Source organism: Lygodium microphyllum, chromosome 7, assembly GCF_053477565.2.
Source record: "Lygodium microphyllum isolate KBCC chromosome 7, Lygodium_microphyllum_v1.1.10, whole genome shotgun sequence".
Lineage (NCBI taxonomy): Eukaryota > Viridiplantae > Streptophyta > Polypodiopsida > Schizaeales > Lygodiaceae > Lygodium > Lygodium microphyllum.
In genome coordinates this window covers 102,879,784-102,899,923 of record NC_141141.1, presented here as the reverse complement: position 1 = coordinate 102,899,923, position 20,140 = coordinate 102,879,784, and the positions used below count along the sequence as shown (strand labels likewise).

Here is a 20,140-nt window from a genome sequence, read left to right as displayed (position 1 = left end):
CATTGGAATGTTATAAGATGGCAAACTGATGCATAAAAAGCTCTTGTTACGAGCTAGATTGGCCAAGTGATTCCAAATCTCCCCTCTCTATCCATTTTGTTGAAGATCTGATGATATAGAGAAACTTCTCTTTTGGGACTGTATACATGTCTCCCCTATTTGGAAACATGCCAAAAGGTGGCTCAAGGAAGCAAACTTGGTTAGTAGTTTCAGCATGCTAGTGGTTGTTTTTGCAAACTAAGCTTCATTGGATGAGAGCACATGGTAGTTGGTTGCTCTCCTAGCTGCTATAGCTATTAAGTTCACCTGGGTTCATAGAAATGACTACTTGTTTGGGTCCTATCGGAGGACTAAGCCTGATAGTGCCATTCATGTTCTAAAGTCTAGGTTTTTGTCTATTCAGGATGTCTTGAAAGGCAAGCACTAGATCTTCAAGATGTTTCATGAGAAGTTGAGAGAGATGGCCTAGTGCCACATGGCATCTAATTGATACTCTATGTAATTACCTACCTTTATTGAATTGAATATAATAAGCATTACAAAAAAAAGTCATTGGCAAGAAGACTTAGCCCTCACCTTGATGGCTTGTTAGGGCTTCATTTAAGGGAGGTACAATCTTAACTCTATTATTAGTCTTTGGAAAGATTTTGAATTTGCTCATTTTCTAAGTAGGATTTCATGTTCTTTGAAATAGATTTTGATAAAGCATGACAAACTTAGTTGGTATTTTATTCTACAATCACTCCAAGATATGGGTTTGGGCAAAAGTTTATGAGGTATGTAAGTACATTGTTTAGTAATGCAACTACTAGAATTGTATTCAATGGGGATTTGTCAAGCTTCATTTCCTCTATTTAGATCTATTAGGCAAGGTTGGCCATTGCCCCCTTTACTCTTTGTAGTCAATGGGAATTGTCAACTCCATTTCCTCTATTTAGATCTATGAAGTAGGGCTGCCCATTGGCCCCTTTACTCTTTGCCATTTGAGCATGTGCCTTAGGATAGCTAGTAGAAGATGAGATCAAGCAATGGAGGTTAATAGGATTTGGGATTATGGTATGGATACCGTGTAGGATCACTCCTAGCTTCAAAAGATCCTTCAATTATAATAAAATGTATAGAAGTTTGGGATTATTGTATGGATGCCATGTAGGTTGGTCCTTGCTTCGGAATATCCTTCACATGTGTGTGTGTGTGTGCATGTGCACGAGCGCCCATGTGACAATGACTTAATGATTATTAACTTGATATTCTTTATTTTGAAGAATCCACAAACCCCCACAACTTGACTCGAAATGTACAAAGGATTTGTAACGTTCTTGAAGCTCATAGAAAGGCAAGTCACAATGACTTGACGACTTGATATCCTTCACTTTAAAGAAATCCACAATCCCCCACAGCTTCTCCAACGTACAAAGGATTTGTCAAGTTCGTGAAGCTCATAGGAAGGCATATTTAGCCGTACACAAGCTTCGTGATGAGGAATGTATCCTTTCCACAATGCCCTCTTCCAAAGAGGCTCCAGACTCCAGTATATGCTAGCCTGAAGCATAACCATGACAGCATGGGGTTTTGGATTGGCTAACACAGGACTGATCTGGAAATGGTCAGCTGCTCTCCTAAATTAGCGGTTTACGCAGTGATTGATCCTTCTGTTCTGAATTAAGGTATCAGTATCTGATCCAATCCTTTCTGTGCTCCTAAATCAAGATATCAGCCAAACCTTTTCTTTGTGATAAGGCAACAGAATCTGTTGCTGGGAAAGAAAAGCCAAACAGATGTCACCCAAGACACAAGGAGCAAAGATGGAGGATCATGTACAGAGGAGCAGAAACTATCATCAGTTCAACTGGGAAATCTTTTGAGGGCATCCCTCTTCCTATCTGTTTGCACAAGGTACAAGCCTCATAAGCATCCCACGTTTCTTCGGTTCTTGCTGCTGTTGCTTTGTCACCTGCTAAGCACCAGGGCAATCAAAATCAGCATGCCTTATCTAGCACAAAAACCTGCAGTGGGCAAGCAATTCCCGTAGTTAAGCACAATTGGAATTCGAAACTTAGATATTGAGTACGTTTGCTCGGAGGAATACATTTGCATATGTGGATACAGACAGACAGAATTATATGCACATATGCAGGCAAAGAAACGCAGGACTGTATTGGTAGAATATTGCTTCCATACCTGCGACACCTATTAAATATACATGCATAAATGTGTACATGCACCACACATGATTCAGACAGTAGACCATGCATGCCCAACTAAAAATAATATGTAGTCTGCAGGACAAATGCACAGTACACATTGAAGTAGTAATTTAGCATTCATGCAGGCAATACATACACCGAACACAAAGATTTCCAAATCAATCGCTTTGAACAAAAAGACAGTTGGAATGCACACATACATCTGAAGTTTATTTTAAAAACAGAGACAATGGCATGGATCTTGCTAATGGGTCCTTACCCTGCCTTCCTTTGGTTTAGACACCTTCCAACAAAAGAAACCTGCATACTTGGATTGAGATTCTAACCTTCTGAAAAATCGAAGTGTAGGGTAGGTCAATAAAAACATACAGAGAGCCTGCTCAATTTAGATACTGATATTGGAATAACCAACAAATGGGATTTTTGTTCATATCAACATATGCCAGGTGGAAGACCAAAACTTACAGATTCTCTCCTTCAAGATCATAAGCATGAGGGTTCTTGATCATGTCACAACCATGCAAGCCAACATTGGCATGCATCAGCTGCTTAGCCACAACTTTGTCCCCCAATGTGTGCTCCACGATAATTTCCTGCACATTTCCTCTGTTTTGTATCTGAAACTTGCATTCCTGTAATGGAGGTGTTCTTCTACCCTCACTTTGTATCCAGGCATTTGTAAGCGCATCATCCTCCTTATCTGAAGCTGAAGTTAACACCTTGCCACCACTTGCAAGGAAGGAAGCACCTCTTGGAGTTTTAGGAGGGGGTTGTACTTCCCCTCCTTTTGAATGATGATAAGAGCGAATGGCAGGGAAGCTATGAGCTGAGTTACCTTGTTCCACTATCCTTGGTGATGCTACTCTTGCGATCGGTGACAATGCTCTTACCCTCGGCGATGCTGCTTTGCTTTGAATTCTCCAATGCAGAGACCCACCTCCAAAACTTGTCTGGTCAGGGGATTCTGCATTGCCAGATGCATGTGTGCTTTGCTTGCACTCGCCTTGCAGTCCCTGATCCACTGTAGGCCACACCCTTGATATAGAGCCTGTTCCATCTGCATTTGCTGGAGAAACATGTGCAAGGCTTGTCTTGACTTCCACAGAGAGTCCTAAGACTGTTTGAAAGGCATTGGAGATGCTTTTCTTGGATCTCTCGGCTTTAGACTTGAACTCTAGGTGTTCAAATTCTAGAAATACAACAGCATCCACTGCAGGAAAACAAAACATTCGTGGCATGATGATTTGTTCTATAAATTCTTTAAATAAAACAGCGTCCACTGCAAGGAAGCAAAACAAAGCATGCATGGGAGGATGATTTATTCACATGAACAATTCTTTAAATCCACACTCCCAATACAAATCCACAAAGAAAGACAACCGATATATATTTTCCTAAAAGTCATTGATATGGCAGAACATGAATTGAATCAGTGGCATTGATCAAAGAGATCCAAGGCAAGCAGACAAGCCAGCATTCATGCATGTTCTTGATATTATGATGTTCTCTGCATGCATGCATGCACAGGAATGTTTTGTCAATTGTTAACCCTGAAGGAAGGAAAATGCTAGTAAAAAAATTCTGTTGTGCTACCTGACGAGATAGAAACTGCTAACAGTTTTCCATGGGACTGTAACAGTTGTCTGACTAGAGGTGATTTACATCTTTCCAAGGCATTACGCCATATACTTCCCAAATTTCCTGGACCAACAAAAGTAGCTGCATTCTCATGTTCTTCCCTCAGAACTGGCGAGTCCATAATGTGCTTGCTGCTTCCAACTGAAGTCTGTCTGGAAGCAACAACCGGCATACCAGACTGCTGCTCAGGATGTCTCGGCATTTCATGGTTTAATCTTGACAATCTGTCTTTACTTTCTGCTGCGGATCCCAAGGTTTTCCTCGGAGAAGAATAGAGTGTCCCTTTTGTTATGCTTGCTTGGCTCTGATCTGTCCTTCCATGGATGATTCCAACAACTTGCTGGTTGTGAGGAGCAGTCTGCGTTCTCGGGCTTGCAACAGCACTTGTTGCTGATGAAGAGACTGAGACTGTGCATGGCTTAGAAGGTCCAAATTGTAGCAATGCAGCTGTAAGCCATGTTGTCCTGTCGTTGGATGCTGCCCTCAACTGCCTTTCAGCATCTGACAAGATCCTCAAGGCGAGTCTGAGCCTCTCGAGCTCCTCTTCTGACACTGTTATGCGTATGGAAACAAGAAAGAGTCAGAAAATGACTATGAAACAGACTCCTGACATTTCTGCTATTTGAATGGAGTAGCTCATTGATAACATACATGCATGCTTGGAAAAAAATCCTCCATCATGGGCTTTGTTTATTATTACATTGCTGCCAGCAAGAATGTCTGTAATCAGGGTGGCCAATTGAGCCATCAAATCTAATGGTTCTACACCAGAGTCAATGAGCTCTCTTGCCCTTTGCACTGTGCTGACTGTGTCTGAACAAAGGGCTAAATCCAGCAGCCTCAAGAGTTTCTCATCTGAAACTGAACCCACCTGAGAGAGACAAGGCAATCATTTTTATCAGAAAGTAGAATTTCAGATCATCAATGCAAGCATCTTGCAGGAAATAGTCTATGACATTCATTCATCACTCTACTTCTGCAGAAGATGGGACAAAAATTCTACTGCTATGATCTAGGATCCCTCTACAATATGCAGCCAATAATTGCATGTGATTCGACTAAACCAATGTTTACTCTGAACGAGTCTCTAATAGAACCTTCCTGTCATTACTTTCAAGTGCCTCATAGAATTGAGGTGCCAACTTGGACAAAGGCAGGACAGGTACATGGATAACAAGAATTATATAATGCAAAGAATCTCACAAACCAGCTCATGGACCATCGAATTTGTAATCCTCTGCCCCAACAGACTGAGTTGATCCAGTATATTCTCAGCATCTCGAAGTGATCCATCTGATCTAGATGCGATCAAATGCAGGGCTCCTGGTTCAATCTGTAGATTTTCCAGCTTTGCTACAGCTTGCAACCTGGTCACAATATCTGAATCCTTTATTTTGGGAAAAGGAAACTTCTGGCACCTTGAATTAGCAGTGACAGGGACCTGATCAGGGTCTGTTGTAATGAGAATGAAGATGACATTCCTTGGAGGCTTCTCGAGAAGGTTTAAGAGTGCATTCCATGCTTCACTTGTAAGCATGTGGCATTCCTCAATAATAAACACTCTGAACTGAGAAATGGAGAGGGAAGATGATAAAGCCTCCAAAAGAGCCTTCACCTTCTCCACCCCATTATGGCTTGCTGCATCAACTTCCCTGACATCTGACATCTTTCCTGATGCTAGAGTGAGGCAATCATCACAGACCCCACATGGTCTTTGTCCTTTCACATTGATACAATTCAAAGCAGCAGCGAAAATCCTAGCTGCAGATGTCTTGCCAGTCCCACGGGATCCTTGAAAGAGATAAACAGGAGCAACCTTGCCCGTGTAAACAGCATTTGAAAGTGCATGAGCCACTAGATTCTGCCCAACTAGCTCCTCAAAGCTCTTTGGTCTGTACTTTTGACTGAGGCTTCGTGGTCTTTCTACATATATGGCAAGCTCCTTCCCAGAAACAGCCTTGTTTTGGGAATCTGTTTGTGTTGTTGTGTTAGACATACTACCGACATCAAGACTAAGTTCACCATTCAGATCACTAAAGGACCTGTCTGTGTCATCTCCAGAAGAACATCCCGCATCATCACTGGCTACTGAAGGGTCAGTCAATAGTGGTAGGGCGTCCATATCATTCATATTACCGATGGGGGACACTATATCCGTGCCAATCTCTCTCTGTCTGGAGCTGGGATTTCCCATACTTCTTGGAGTGCCTGAATAGATACCGCAAGACAAGCCCCTTCCAGCAACATCCAAGAAGCTTTTACCTCTTCTCTGACTTTTGGACCAATAACACGGAATGCCACATCCACTTTTAGGCAGCTCACAGACATCTAACTCATCATTCAAGCAATTTGATGCTGTCTCCCACATGCCAGCAATGGAGCTTTGTGACCCTGTTCTCTGACTAGTACTTGCAGAGCTTGATAGCACATGGGGAGCCCTCCAACTGCTTCTCAAGGATTCTCGGTGCCCTGATCTGGCCAGATGTTTGAGGAGGCGTGGTGATAAGAGGCAGGGAGACAGAAGGCGAGGGGAAATGAGACGTGGGGACAACCGTCTAGGAGATTGAGTCTGTGAGACAGCCTTCTTTGTCCCAAATTTTGCAACTCGTGTATGCCAATCGTGATGATGACCCTCAAGAGAGAACACTGACAAGGAATGTCCACGTTCATCCACAGAGTTGAGAATCAATGGAGATAGAGCTTGGACATCATATTTGCAGTCATTGTCTTTTCGATGTTGCGCCACCTTCTTCTGGATCCATACAGCCTCCGCTTGCTTTCTCAAGGACTGTTTTTGGGCCTCTACTTCATTCTCAGAATCACAAAACCACCTTCCAGACAAATCCCAACTCCAATTCTGCCTCTTATTACCTCTTCTCATGTACATTGTATTTTTAACGGAATGGCCTTCTATGTCAGATGGCCAATCCGGATTCCTCCAGCTCTCCAAGCCTTTTATTCGAGCACTTCCATCCTCAAATACCATTCTGTCTGTTCCAGCTTCCCAAATCCTTCCTTCATCAGTGTCACCAAGACCATCAAGTGCAGCTAACCGAGGGGAAGCCTGAGAACTAATGTGCCTTCGCAGTATGCTTCTACCATTTGTTTCCGTTGATTGCCCATAGTCTAATTCTTCCTTAACAGGCAAACACCTTGTTTGCTTGGATCTGCCTGTAGAACCTGAGCATGCAGCTTTCCTGCTGATAGGAGCCAATGCATTTGAGCCTGCCAGCACAGGTGATTTCCAGCCCAGACCAGTGGAAGGATCACGGAGAGATCGAGCCCTTTTCAAGGCTGACAATTCCTTCATCAGGGGAAGCTCCCCTGGCTGGTGAGACTCCAACATGACCATGTAACCTTGGATTTCAATGCAATTTCTATAGTACGGAAGAGGTTAAACCAGTATAGTACTGACACTATACTTTCATCGGTTTCACTAAGCTTGAGCATCCACTGATGGCGTATAGGACACGAGACGCAAAGGGGGATATCCGGTTAGGTTGTACATATGTTTTGGAACAGCCTTTCATTCCCCAAATCATGAGAACATGTAAAAGATACCAGAGGTAGATTTGAGTGAACTTGAGGGATGAACCAGTCAGGCCGCTAGATGACATCTCCATTGATGATCATAGCCAGTTCTGAGTGTGCTATATCAGCCTGAACCGGTCAAGCTGCTACATGATAACTTGAGTGTTGATTACAGCCATCACAATCCTGTCATGAACGTGCCACATTTGCGAGCCCATTTATGAGACAGCATATGGAATATTGTCTCACTCTGAGCTGCAATCAGTCCAAGAAGCAATGGGCATATAGCAAGCACTTGTTCCTTCCACCTAATGAACCAATGCATTGATCATTGATCACTGAAACTGTACACTGTGAAAGGCAAACATGAACAAGGAATTGTTAACAATGGATTGTGCAATGTGCAAGACAATCCTTCCTCGTTCTTCATGATTGAAGAAGTAGTTAGCTATGGTGGCGATGAAGACGCCACATTGGCTGCAAAGTTTTCCTCTCATGCTTCTGGTGGCAGGAGTCTGGAGAAGCATATTAAGGCAACATTTGCGCTTTGAAATAGCATTTTCAAAACAATTATTAAAAGAGCCAGGTTTGATTTGAAATTAATCAATTTTCAAAGTAATGGTCAGAAATAGCATAAACCCAACACTTGAAAATTGATTAATTTCAAATTAGATTATATTCTGTTCTCTCTCAGAAATCAAGCATCCAATTTTCCACTTTTTTTAATTCTTCCTTTTTTTTAAATGCTTCTCCGAAAAAGAAAAATCTCGAAAATCAAGCGCTTTATGCGACCTCCTGGAATTATTTATTCCTTTTGCCCGCTGCTCAATAACGTACTAAAGCTTTAAACGCATATTTTCGAAGAGCAATAAATCCTGCATCGTTGGACGAATTATGAAGCTTTGAAAGAGGACAGCAGCCCGAAGGTTTTGAGGTTCATCGTTTCAGATATTCAGATCTGAGCTTTTGTATTTTTCTTGATAACGCCCCGAGATAATACATTAAATTAACGGCAAATTACAAATAGTATTTATAAAGTCTTCTATCGGAAGCTTTTGTATTTTTGCTAATTTTGGGCATTTGGGTCTGGCGAGGTGGAGAAGAGATGGACCAGCGTTCGTGTTTTTAAAATTAAAATTTTTTGAATATTGGTATAAATTCTTTTTTAAATAAAAACATATGCTAATATCAATCTGAACGGGACGAGCTTAATGACAGGTTTCATGGAGGGAACTGAATGCCAGGAGAGGAAAGCACACGATCATCTTAAATTAGCATTTTGTTGTTGGTTTCCTTGAAACATGCTTAATTTCTATTTACGCGGCCAATCAGAATTTCGAAATGTGGCGCTAAGATGCTGGGATTAGCCAATGAAGTTGCAGTTTGAGATTCGGTGGTTTCAGGTATATCCTTCTTCATGCCTCCCACAATTTATAATGCCACCTCACCCACATGGGCACTTCGAAGTTGTGTGCATGGTGGAAAACTCGTTTTTAAAAATAACTATTACGGCTTCACATCATGCTTCAAGCATCCCTTCAGGAGGAGTTCTTGATGTGGGTCTATTATTCACCCTAGAACTTGAAGCCCCATGGACATCATGTGACATGTCCTATGCATACCTAAGAGCCAATCTACACCCAGCTCCGTAGCGTGATGCACATATGCAGATGACATATGCATCATGTGTTTGGTGGAAAACTCGTTTTAAAATAGCTATTAATGGGTTGACATCTTGCTGTTAGGATCCATTCAGGAGGGTTCTTAATGCGGGTCTTGATCCCTGTTTTACAACGATTCACCCTAGACCCTGAAGCCCCATGGATTTTAATGTAACATCAAGATTATTGATGGTAAGATCCTGATCCATCTTGCTGTGCAAGAGAAAATGTTTAGATTACTAGGAATCCCCATGGGGTTTAATATTACACTAAAACAAAGATGGGATTGGGTAATGTAAAGACTGGAAAATAAACTAGATAGGTGGAACCATATCAATCAAAACTTTGATTGTCAAGTGGTCATCTTGATCCATATCATTATTCCAACATGCATATACTACTTGGCTAGGCCATTTGTAGGAATTTCTTTTTTTTTTTTCGGGGGGGTGGGGGGGGGGGGGGGGGGGGGGGGGGCATGCAAACAAGTTTAAGGTTCCAAAGGTAGCATGGAATTTGTGTACTTTGCCTAAGATAGGTGGAACCATATCAATCAAAACTTTGATTGTTGAGTGGTCATCCTGATCCATATCATTATTCCAACATGCATATACTACTTGGCTTGTTGGAGACCCCCAAAATCAATTATTAACCAATTAAAGGCCATTTGTAGGATTTTATTTTATTTTATTTTTTTTGGGGGTGGCTGCGGGGGGGGGGGGGGGGGGGGGAGAAGGAATGCAAACAAGTTTAAGGGTAGCTTGGAATCTGTGTACTTTGCCTAAGGACCTCGGGGGGATGGGAATCATAGATTTCATAGCATGGTTAATAAGCTAGCTAGGAAATGGGTTTTGAGATGCCTTCAAAAGCTGGAGGAGGACTGGCTTATCCTCTTCCCTTAGTAGTGTCCAAAACTTCAAGCCCTCAACATGCCCCAACTGGACAAACCTCCCAGCCCACACTGTCATTCTCACCCCAATTATTTTCCTACCCAAAAAAGTGTTTCCCCTTATTTAATAGTTGTGGGAAGCATGGCACAAGTATATGCCCATCATCACCTATACGAAGAATGCCAAAATGATGAGCTAGTTTGCTAAAGACTCAACTTGGCTAAGCACTATAATGGAAGATAGGAAACTAGATTAATGACAGCATCCTAAACACTAGATTTAAACTGAACAACCAAGATCTCCAGGCCTTAAGAGAAAGGAAATATGCATGGAAGGAGTCTAACCCTATTTTTTTGCAGCGTAACTCCAATTTTAGACTACAGGAATTCAATTGGAAAGGAAATAAATCCCTCTTCCCAATTCCTAATTTAAGTATATCTAATATAAAATTGATCCAATGACTAAATCAAAGGTGGGGTCTACAGTGGAAGAAGTTCTAATTGGAGTATCGTTTTCAGTAGGTCTAGACCAAAAGTCTCCCCACTAAGGTTTCATGCCTCCTATGTGGCTAATTTTACACAAGGCTGTTTGGACCCAAGAAAAGGCACAAAGAATTGGCATTGGCAATGGACTCTACACCAGATGTGACAAGGAAGCAAAGAGCATATCCCATTTGTTTATTAATTGCACATGCAATTTGGACAAATTACGTTGGCTTCACACCCTAATCTTGCCCTTTCACCCATACAAACTCTCATGGAAAGAACTGTTGATAGGAGAAGCTACCAACCTGCATCTGACCCTTTGGACTTACTTAAGGGGAGTATTTTTATGGAACACATGGTTGCAAAGAAATGCAAAAATATTTTTAGGCAAAGTTAAACAACTACTAGAGAGTCTCATCTTTGATATTTCTATGCAAGTGCTAAAGGAGGGAGAGAAGATTGCTCGAGAGAGGAAGCTCGTCAGTACTGCAGCAACTCAAAGTGTACCTTAGTAAGAAAGAACGAGAGATGTTGTTGAAGCAAAAGGAGGATGAGGTAATGGAGATTTTGAGCACCATACATGACATCATTTGGGAGCAGACACAGTAGGCTTTTTCAGTCTCGCCAATCAACGAAATTCTTTTAATGTTCCTAGGTGCTCATTCGCCCATCACTTACTATCATCTCATGAGAGATGTAGTAACATTGCATTTTGATTAGTTCTAGCGCTTGCTAACTTAGCCCTAGCACTCTGTTTTTCCAAATGGCTAATGGAGTTACCAAAATTTTTGGATGGTGCTTCTCCCCTTGCAAACCCCAAGTGCAACCTCAAGCTAGTAGGAGTATTCAACCCCCCCCCCCCCCCTCGGCCACCTAAATAGGCATTGGGTGTGTAACATTGCCCCGATTAATGTATGGACCCATCACTTGCACTCACACACAAGCTTATGTGCCTCAGAGAGAGAAAGGTGACTAAGGTTAGTTACACACTATCCCAAATGGGTGGAGTAGTGGCAAATATAATAGGAGTGTAAGACTAATATGTTAAGAAAAGATTGGGCCTACATTTTTTGAGTGACAAAAACATTTGGATAAGAATTCTCCCCTCGATCTTCCTCGCCCAAGGCATGCATCCATGCCCAAGTCACAAAGTTACAAAGGCTCATTTATAAAATGTGTGAGATTGAACTAACAAGATTTATACCCTGCCAACCCTCCCACACTTACAAGCTCTAAACAATGAGCCAACCACCTTTTGGTGATGATATTATCCACCAACTATGTGTAAAGAACAATGCGAATGGTTTTCACACTTCTTGGTCATCTAGGACAATGCATAACCACCTTAAGGTCCTCTCGACCAATTAGCACTTGCCACCTTCTATGAACTCCATGGAGTTAATGGACTACCCTCTTTTTTGAGCATACATGGACTTCCCCAAATCCTAACACAAATTCTATTAGTTAAGTATGCCAACAATACGTCATATGGACTTGAGTCAATGGACTCATGTGGATAGAATCTACTTGCATGTGTCCTTGCTTCCAAGTCCATGTCTCATGTTGTGCTAACATGGGGAGTGGTACTTCTTAACATAGCAATCATGAAGTAGGCCAAGATATGTTACTTGTTAGATATTTATAATGTGGTGGCATCCAAATCCTTTGTTAATTTGATGGTTGAGTTCACTCAATAGTTACTCCTTGAACACCTTTAGTTTGGAAAAGCCCTCTACATAGGCATCTAATAAATTGGCCAATCATGATGGGCAAGCAAACTCAATAAGAGCTAAAAGTTTATAAGGCAAGTAGTGGGAGCAAAAGTTTCTTCATAATCAATTTCTTTTTTTTGTATGATATATTGCACCACTAGTTTAGCCTTATATTTGTCCAAGGTTCCGTCCAATTTGAGCTTGGTACATGAGATCCACTTTTTTTGATTGACTTTATTGTGATGAGGATGCTCCACCAAGGTCTAGCTCATGCTCTTGAGAGCAGGCTTTTGGAGCTGTTAGAGCTCAAATAGCTCCATCATTGAAGGGCTCTTTGTTGTTATACCTTGTGGACATAGCAAGCATACACAATGAAGGCTTATGTATTGAATGCCTACATGCACTTTGGGGATGCTACATGGACGCCTTGATGCTTGAAATTGATTATTATGTTTAGATATGCTTATGTTGAGCTCTAAGCTTTGGATTTGAGCTCCATTGGATACATACTTGTAGTGGCTACTTACTTTTGGAGATTCACTAGTTACAGGCTTGGTCACTTATGTTGCACAAATGCTCTTGGATGTACATTTGATGACTTGGGGGTTCCCACATGTTATGACATTCATGTCTTGAGCTTGGATTGATCTTTGCTATTCTAGATTTGCTTTGTGGGAGCACATCTAGCTTTTCAAAGACTAAGACTCAGTTGATGTGCCTCATAGTGGACTAGGCCGTAGGTCTACAAGCCCTAAAATCTTTGAAGTCAACAATAAAGGGAAACCTTCCCATCCATCTATCCATTGACAATAGGACTAAGCTAGTAGCTCAAGAACCTAGGCCACAACTAGCAAATTGGATGGGGATAGACACATTCACAAAGATTGACATTAGGTGCATTGAGTGTGGCATCACTCATATGCATCATGAGTGTCCAACACACAAGGCGTCTAGTAGTACCCTTACATAGTCCATAGAGCCTAACACCTAAAAGGTTAAAGCCACCAACACTAACCTAGAAGATGAAGAGCTAATACCTCTTGCACCATGAGTGTCCAACACAGAAGGTGTCTAAGAATACCTTTACATAGCCCACAAAAATGAAGAGCAAATACCTCTTGCATATCTTAGGGTCAAACTAATTGCCAACTGAGAGATTGCCATTGATGCTCTCATTGACAAAGGTTCTAATTACAATGTCATGACTTATGATGTATGGACTATGATTGGTCAACTTGAAAGTCATCAAATCTTATGCAAAATCACATTCTTCCCTCCTAGGACAATGCAAGATTCTTCAGACTATAAAGACTGAGAGCCTTCCCATTTTTTTTAAATTTGCTTCCAAATCGAGAAGATATGGGTAAAGAGGTTCTGCCTTGGAAGAGCTTTGAAGCATGTGACCTGATGTATTGTGGACTATGAAGCACTCCGTTTTGGGCTTACTAGAAGTTGAGATTGCCACTACTTTCAAAAAAAGGAGCCTTGTCTCTTCTCTAGGGAAGGGCAAGCAACGTGTCTTAGATTAAGATAAAAAAGCTAGTGGGGATAGCCAAAGATTTCTGAATGAGCTACTCAAGGCACATGCAGACAAGAGAGAACCACTGAGTGTGAATCCTCCTGGCACCAAAGTAAAGCCTAAGGTGACCACTACAATAACTCCTCAAGCTATTAGAAAGAGAAATTCATCTAGAAGGAATAGGAGACCTAAGGTATATAATTGGAAACATTGTTGGAGAGCTAGCACAAACCTACGATGGGTTCCCAAAGCATGCTATGTGCTCAAGGGTTTTATGTGGAAAATTATTGGATTTGGTTGCCAAAACCGCCACAAAGCCAGCTCTAGTGACCATTACCTATCAAAATCTAAGAGAAATAGAAAGATAACTAAACTCAGCTCTAGGTCAAGGATGACCAAGATACTTGTGGAGATACAAATTGACAAGCTAGTGGCCAAACATCTAGTTCTTGAGATATCCATGTCCACAATTTTAGAAATAAAACATTCAAAAGTAATTTTTAATCCACAAGAGGAACTAGTAGTGATTGAATAGTGACTAAGTTAAAAAGAGGACACAAAACAGTCACTACTTGGTGTTGTTGCTCATACTAAAATAGAAAGTCCGAGGAAGCTGACCCTAGATCCCTCCAGTGTTGACAAGCAACAACCCACTGAAGTTTCTAGCCCTTCAAAACAGTTAATGTCTCCCAACAACCAAGAACCTTTGTCACCTAAGCCAAAACAAAAACATCCAATAACAATAGCCTAGTACCGTTTCTCAATCCACGAAAAAGAATCCATAAGGGACAGTTAAGAAAATGTCAAAGGATCAACAATCTCCATCCATGAGTGTTGTCAAAAAGAAATCTGAAAATTCCAAGATTGAGACTACTTTCAATCAATTTGTGGATCCTACTATGCAATCATATTTGACTAACACGATTGACCAATCTAGTGACTTAGAAGTTACTACTTCTAATTTTGAGGTGAAACTGATGCAATCCCAATCCTTGGCTATAACCAAACCTGTCATTTTAGCTATAAGGAACAAGCCTTTAGCACTGCAGTCTCACAACAGAATACTAATTGTAGCTCAAAGAGTACAATGAATCCCATGATTCACAAATCTTATTCTTCTTGGCAGAAGCTCCAGTGCATTTAAAGCCTATTAAGAGATCTCTCATGGAGGCTTTAGAAAATATAGGGCAATAAAAGGGTCAATTCAAGATTACGAGTTCCAAGGAACTAGATGAACTACTATTGACTTTACTCACTCGTGCACATATTCATGCTAACATTGGAATTCAAACTATTGAGGATAAGAAGCTCTTAGAAAGGCCTATGACATGGTCAGAGCAATCACAAATTCGTTGGTATTATTTAGTGGTCATGGGGGAAGTCATGATGAAAATGACCAAGGTAGAGCAAGAGAAGCATTGCTTGATTCATGTGTTTCACCCTGCGAGCAATGCATGGTAAGCAAGGAAGACATTGCATCATTAGCCAAGAAAGTAGAGGGACAAAGTGAGTTTGAAAGGAAATGGTATTCTACTCTAGGTTTAGCTGCAAGATATGGTAGCCGTCCAATGATTATTGTTCAGTAGAGAAAGGCATTCTAGACTTCCATGCATGATCCAACATATGTAGCACCTACATCTTTAAGAGGGCTTGTGTCTGTCCATGGTGTCAACATTTCCAAACTTGATAAAATAGATCCCTTATGTGACAAACTCCTTTTAGAGGAAGAGCTACACATTGCAAGTCGATTGAGACAAAGCAACATGATGATTGATATCATTTGATATATTTTTCTACCATACACATAACCCTTGACCTCTTGATGGCCATGCTTCATTACAATACAATCTCAATTTCTTTGACTAGTTTATCCTAAGGCTAAATGACACAATGCCTCATCTTTCCTTTACTTCTAGTATGACACAGAATGACTCTTCATTCCATGAAGCGAAGTACATAAAACTTCTACTAACACTGACATAGTGGCTAAAATTAATGTGCTTGAAATTCCAAACCCTAAGGCTGGGAGCACTAACATCCCTACTAACCCACACCACTACTTCAACCAAGTTGAGCCAACTGAACCCCAAGATGCTCTAGAGAAGGCTGCTCAAACTCACCTCTCTAGATTAGCCCTACTAAGCCTGGCCCTCCTTCTAGTCTCCAACCTTTGCTTGTTTGTCAAGCACTCAACATCATGACTATTCATTCGACTAAAAATTTCAATTCCTCTGAAATAGAAGGGCTACTCCAATTTGATGCCATATTCACTACTTATACCAAGATGTTTGGAATGATTGATTTAGGCCTTGCTTATGATGAGAGATACAAGGTGCTTCAAAATGGCATCCCACTTAGGAAGAGAGTGCACACCTCTACCACAAAAGCCTCTTGGTTCAAGATGAATATGCTAAAACCCTTCCCCAGAAGCAATTGCAGTCATGTCGACTTATTCTCTCTTATGCTTCTATGACCAAACTCCAAAACCAGATATCACTTGTGATAAACTTGAGCATAATTGCAATTCCTCGATTCCATTCTTATAGAAGTGATTTTCTCATCAACTTGAGATTGCTTGAAATGGTAGTCATCTTATGACAATGGCTGAGCAGCATCATACTATCAATACACTTCAATCTAATCCAACTTACTTTGAAACCACTTCACTATGCCCTATCGTTCTAGCTCAAAATTTGGATATGCCATCACAATTGAAGTATCATACATTACTTGAAAACAATTTGACTTAAGAGGAATTGCATGTAGCTAGTTGTTTTGCAAGACCATCCTTGCTTGATGATCCGATTACTTACATTTGTGGACTAGCTACAAAACCAATTGACTTGGATGCTTTTGTTGAGTTGGAGTACAATCCAAATTTCTATGACTAATGGATCCCAAAAACTACATAATACTGACCCCTATATATAATTAACCTTTTTTTCATTGTTTATATTTTTCTTTTGTTGCATTGACAAGAGCCAACGACCCTTTGACTTTTGAAACAATGCTACATCTTTTGTGAGGGTAAGATCAAGGTATGAGATCACAACTTTTGCTCATGGTACAATGGTGCAATGCAAAAAAGGTTTTTTGTAATTATCTATGTATATATATTTTTCATCCACTACATGTTATTCTCAAGGTTCACCAAGTGAATGCATGTAAATAATAGGTGACACAGCAATGCAATGCACTTCATGTTTCAAGCCAACATCATCGATAGTAGAAACTTTCTTTGAAGATTCCAAGATATGGCAACATCATGACAATTAAATCATGTGAGAGGCTCTCACACAAACAAAGACATTTGAGCGCCATCAATATTGACATATCGATTTCTTCATCTATCACATCCCTTGACTACAACATGCAATGGTCATCTACTTCTTGAGGGGAAGTCACACTTGCTTTATCAATACTATAAGTCTTTATCACTTAGTACTAGTTCTTCCTCATCAACTCTGTATCACCAATGAGATAAGATGCTTTTCAAGGCTCAATCTTCCATTTCCACGTGTACACTCTGATGCACAACTCCATTCTTTAAGCCAAGTTTATCTCTCATACTTCCACTTTGATTTTGTGAGGCTACTAGCCAACTTATCTAACATTTTATTATTCCAAAAGTAGAGTTTTAAAAAAGGAAAAAAAGATACAAAATGAGAAATGTAAGAAAAAAAGAAAGGCAAGGGAGAAAACTAAAGAAAAGGAAAATGATACATGCACTACACTACACCTAGGGGTCCTTAGGTTAGATACATCTAGTAGCTTCAATTGACTGGCTCCATCTCTAACCCCATAGACCCTTTTCAAATTTTCCCCACAAATTCTAAGAGTGGATTTTACGACCCAGAGAATGCCAAGAGAGTGCCAAATGATGTTAATTTAAGGTGGAAATTAAGGCTCGATGGAAGCAACTGACGCTAATCTCACAATTTTAAGCGGTTGTGGAAGACGATATTTTAAATCACTTTGGAAGATGGATCTTGTAGTGGTCGTGGACTTTTCATAATTTTTCCAGGTGTTTGAATGAAGGGAACAAGTTTCAAGCAATGGGGACTCCAAGAATTTTCCGTTTGTCAATTGGATTCCAGACATGGAAGAAGCTAAAGGCCAGGCAAGAGGAGTCAAGTATAGTGTAAAAGAGGCTTAAAACTTAAAGGGTCATGCCCTTTCGGGCCAAAAGAGCCCAAATTTTTTCGTGATGGGGGGGGACAATTTTTGGATTGTGCGCAGGAAAAAACCACCGCCATCATGACGATTTATGGAGAGGGGGCATTGGGGCCGAAAGCAAGTCCATGTTCTAATCATACCTAGTCAATGCTCATTTTGTTTGCTTCACGTCACTTGTTTCTAATTTAAGAATGGTAGCCTGATCATGGAGAACCAAAATCATTCTCTCTCTCTCTCTCTCTCTCTCTCTCTCTCTCTCTCTCTCTCTCTTTCCCTCTCTGTTTCTCTCCTCTTGTGAAGGCTATTCATGTGGCAATGAATTGGAGAAGATTAGAATGAGGATTGGTTATCTAGCTTGAACCAAGGTCTATTATTCCTAGATTTTGACTGGACTTCATGGGCAATGGATCTTGCTCTTATCAATGCATCCTGTAAATCCAAAGGATGCATTGATTTCAATCGAGTGTTCATTGGTGGATTCAACCCATCATAGAACTTAGAGACTTGTTGGGAAATACTCAGTGTCGAGGCATATTTTAACAAGGAGACAAATTTTGAGTAGTACACCTCTAGAGACATGCCCAACTGTTTCAACTTAAAGAACTCATTCATCTTTTGAGTTGTGTATGTAGGTGGCATGCACCTTCCCTATACTGCTTCTTTTAGCTTAAGCCAAGTCACCGTGCTTTTTGTGAGATTGCTTGATCTTTACACCACTGCTTCCACCGTAGCTAGCTTTCATCGGTGAGTTTGAGCTTGGCAATCATAGCCTGGTTTGTAGGTGTTGTTCCTGTTGCATGGAAGTAATCCTCCATGGATTCAATACATAGTTCGGCATCAGCTTTCAATAGTCTTCCCTTTCCCATCACATTCCGATGGTTTGATTTGTTTGAGAAGAAACTTCTTCTCTTGTGCATTTGCTGGGCTTAGTACGGGAACAAGATTTTGATTCTGCATTTGGGGTTGTATCTGGTTTCCATTTAAACTTTCGCATTAAGATTTTACATTTACACATCTCTTCACAACTTATCTCAATGCACAAATTATTTTTCATTAATACTGTGCAACAAGACAGATAATCTTAAAATTCTCATTTATCCATAAAGAGCCATGAGCCTCAAGTACAATTATTCGAGGACAGATAGAGATAGGATGGAATGATTTTTCTTTCAAGGGATACATCAGCGCCGCCAGGTTAATAATTCCTTATTGGATTCAGCTACAGGAACAAAACAGTAGTATGGGTTTGGGGAATGGATTCTCAGGAAGTGGCAAGTCATGGGAAGTTCAGGAAATCCTTGTTTTTGATAGCCATGATATACATTTTGCCCCATTACTTTAATTCTATATGCTGGCAAGACTTTGGCCACCTCCTCATAGATGTAGTGAGCCTGTTCTACTTGCCGGCGTCCGATGTGTAGGATCGAGTTCACATGTTCCTCATGGAAGATGAATAACTTGATAATCTTCAAGTCCTCCAACCATTTAGCCTCTTCAGATTGTTTTGAAGATAGGCAAACCACTTGGCATCTATGTAGTAGTAACTTGCACTCCAAGTCCAACGCCTTTCCACAAATAGCGGTGAAGGGTTGTAGAGGCAATCCAAGATCTCCATCATGTCAGTTCTTCTATGATAACTTGAAGAATTCATAGTAGTCTTGAACATGATATGAAATATGAGGAACTTGCTCCATGCCTCGTGGGTCTAGAAGCAACAACAGTCCAAAAGTAAGTAAAAGAAAAAAATGTTTTCTAGTGAAAACATCACTTTGCTCTTCTTGATTAATTCTTATCTTGATGTTTTATTCATTGGTTTGCTCTGATACCAACTGTAACGTGCTTGGGTTGTGTTAATTTTTAGTAGTCCATTGGGAGTTTGATCTAAAAGACGTTGCCTAGCATTCCCACGGAATGTCACAGGGTTTGTCAGATAGCGAATCTTGAGTCTACTCTCCAATGAAGCATGTCAACCAACCCTGTTAGGATCAATCTGAATCTTCTGGGTATCTAATGGTCAAGTCATGCTACAACCTTCTAGCGTTGGGGTCTTTAGACAATCTACTTTGCTCAGAGGATCTAAACCGAGGCGGACTCATATCGCACTTGGTTCAAAGAGAATGGGAAATGAGAGGGATGCATCACTCGACCTCTCTACTCGTAGGGTAAAGTCCCATTCCAGTCCCCTAAAACGAGATGAGCCAGTGTTCTATCCTACATTAACTACGGTCAATACGTCATCGTGGTTTGAATGTTGAGAAGCCTCCAAATTCTTTGGGACCACTCTGTTGTAGGACGATCCCATCGGGGTTCCGTCCACTCGCTTC

General features: G+C 40.8%; 1 protein-coding gene across 1 annotated transcript; it reads right to left on the bottom strand.

The window, feature by feature from the left end:
• Positions 1 to 1,330: 1,330 nt before the first annotated feature.
• On the bottom strand, positions 1,331 to 7,677 carry LOC148033776 (protein STICHEL-like). Its single transcript, XM_087680964.1, has 6 exons — positions 5,053 to 7,677; positions 4,497 to 4,716; positions 3,801 to 4,397; positions 2,673 to 3,417; positions 2,467 to 2,536; positions 1,331 to 1,954 (listed from the first exon to the last, which is right to left on the bottom strand). The coding sequence occupies exons 1-6, from the start codon at positions 7,195 to 7,197 to the stop codon at positions 1,880 to 1,882; spliced, it is 3,852 nt and encodes a 1,283-aa protein (XP_087537090.1). The 5' UTR covers positions 7,198 to 7,677; the 3' UTR covers positions 1,331 to 1,879.
• Between the last annotated feature and the right edge of the window lie 12,463 nt (positions 7,678 to 20,140).

What these genes read in the sequence shown, in the direction of transcription:
- LOC148033776 (XM_087680964.1), bottom strand. Translation starts at nt 7,197, where the DNA reads ATGGTCATGTTGGAGTCTCACCAGCCAGGGGAGCTTCCCCTGATGAAG. An exon ending in ATTTTTTTCCAAGCATGCAT is followed by an intron (nt 4,398 to 4,496) that starts GTATGTTATCAA and finishes TACGCATAACAG; the next exon opens with TGTCAGAAGAGGAGCTCGAG. An exon ending in GATCTTGAAGGAGAGAATCT is followed by an intron (nt 2,537 to 2,672) that starts GTAAGTTTTGGT and finishes TCGATTTTTCAG; the next exon opens with AAGGTTAGAATCTCAATCCA.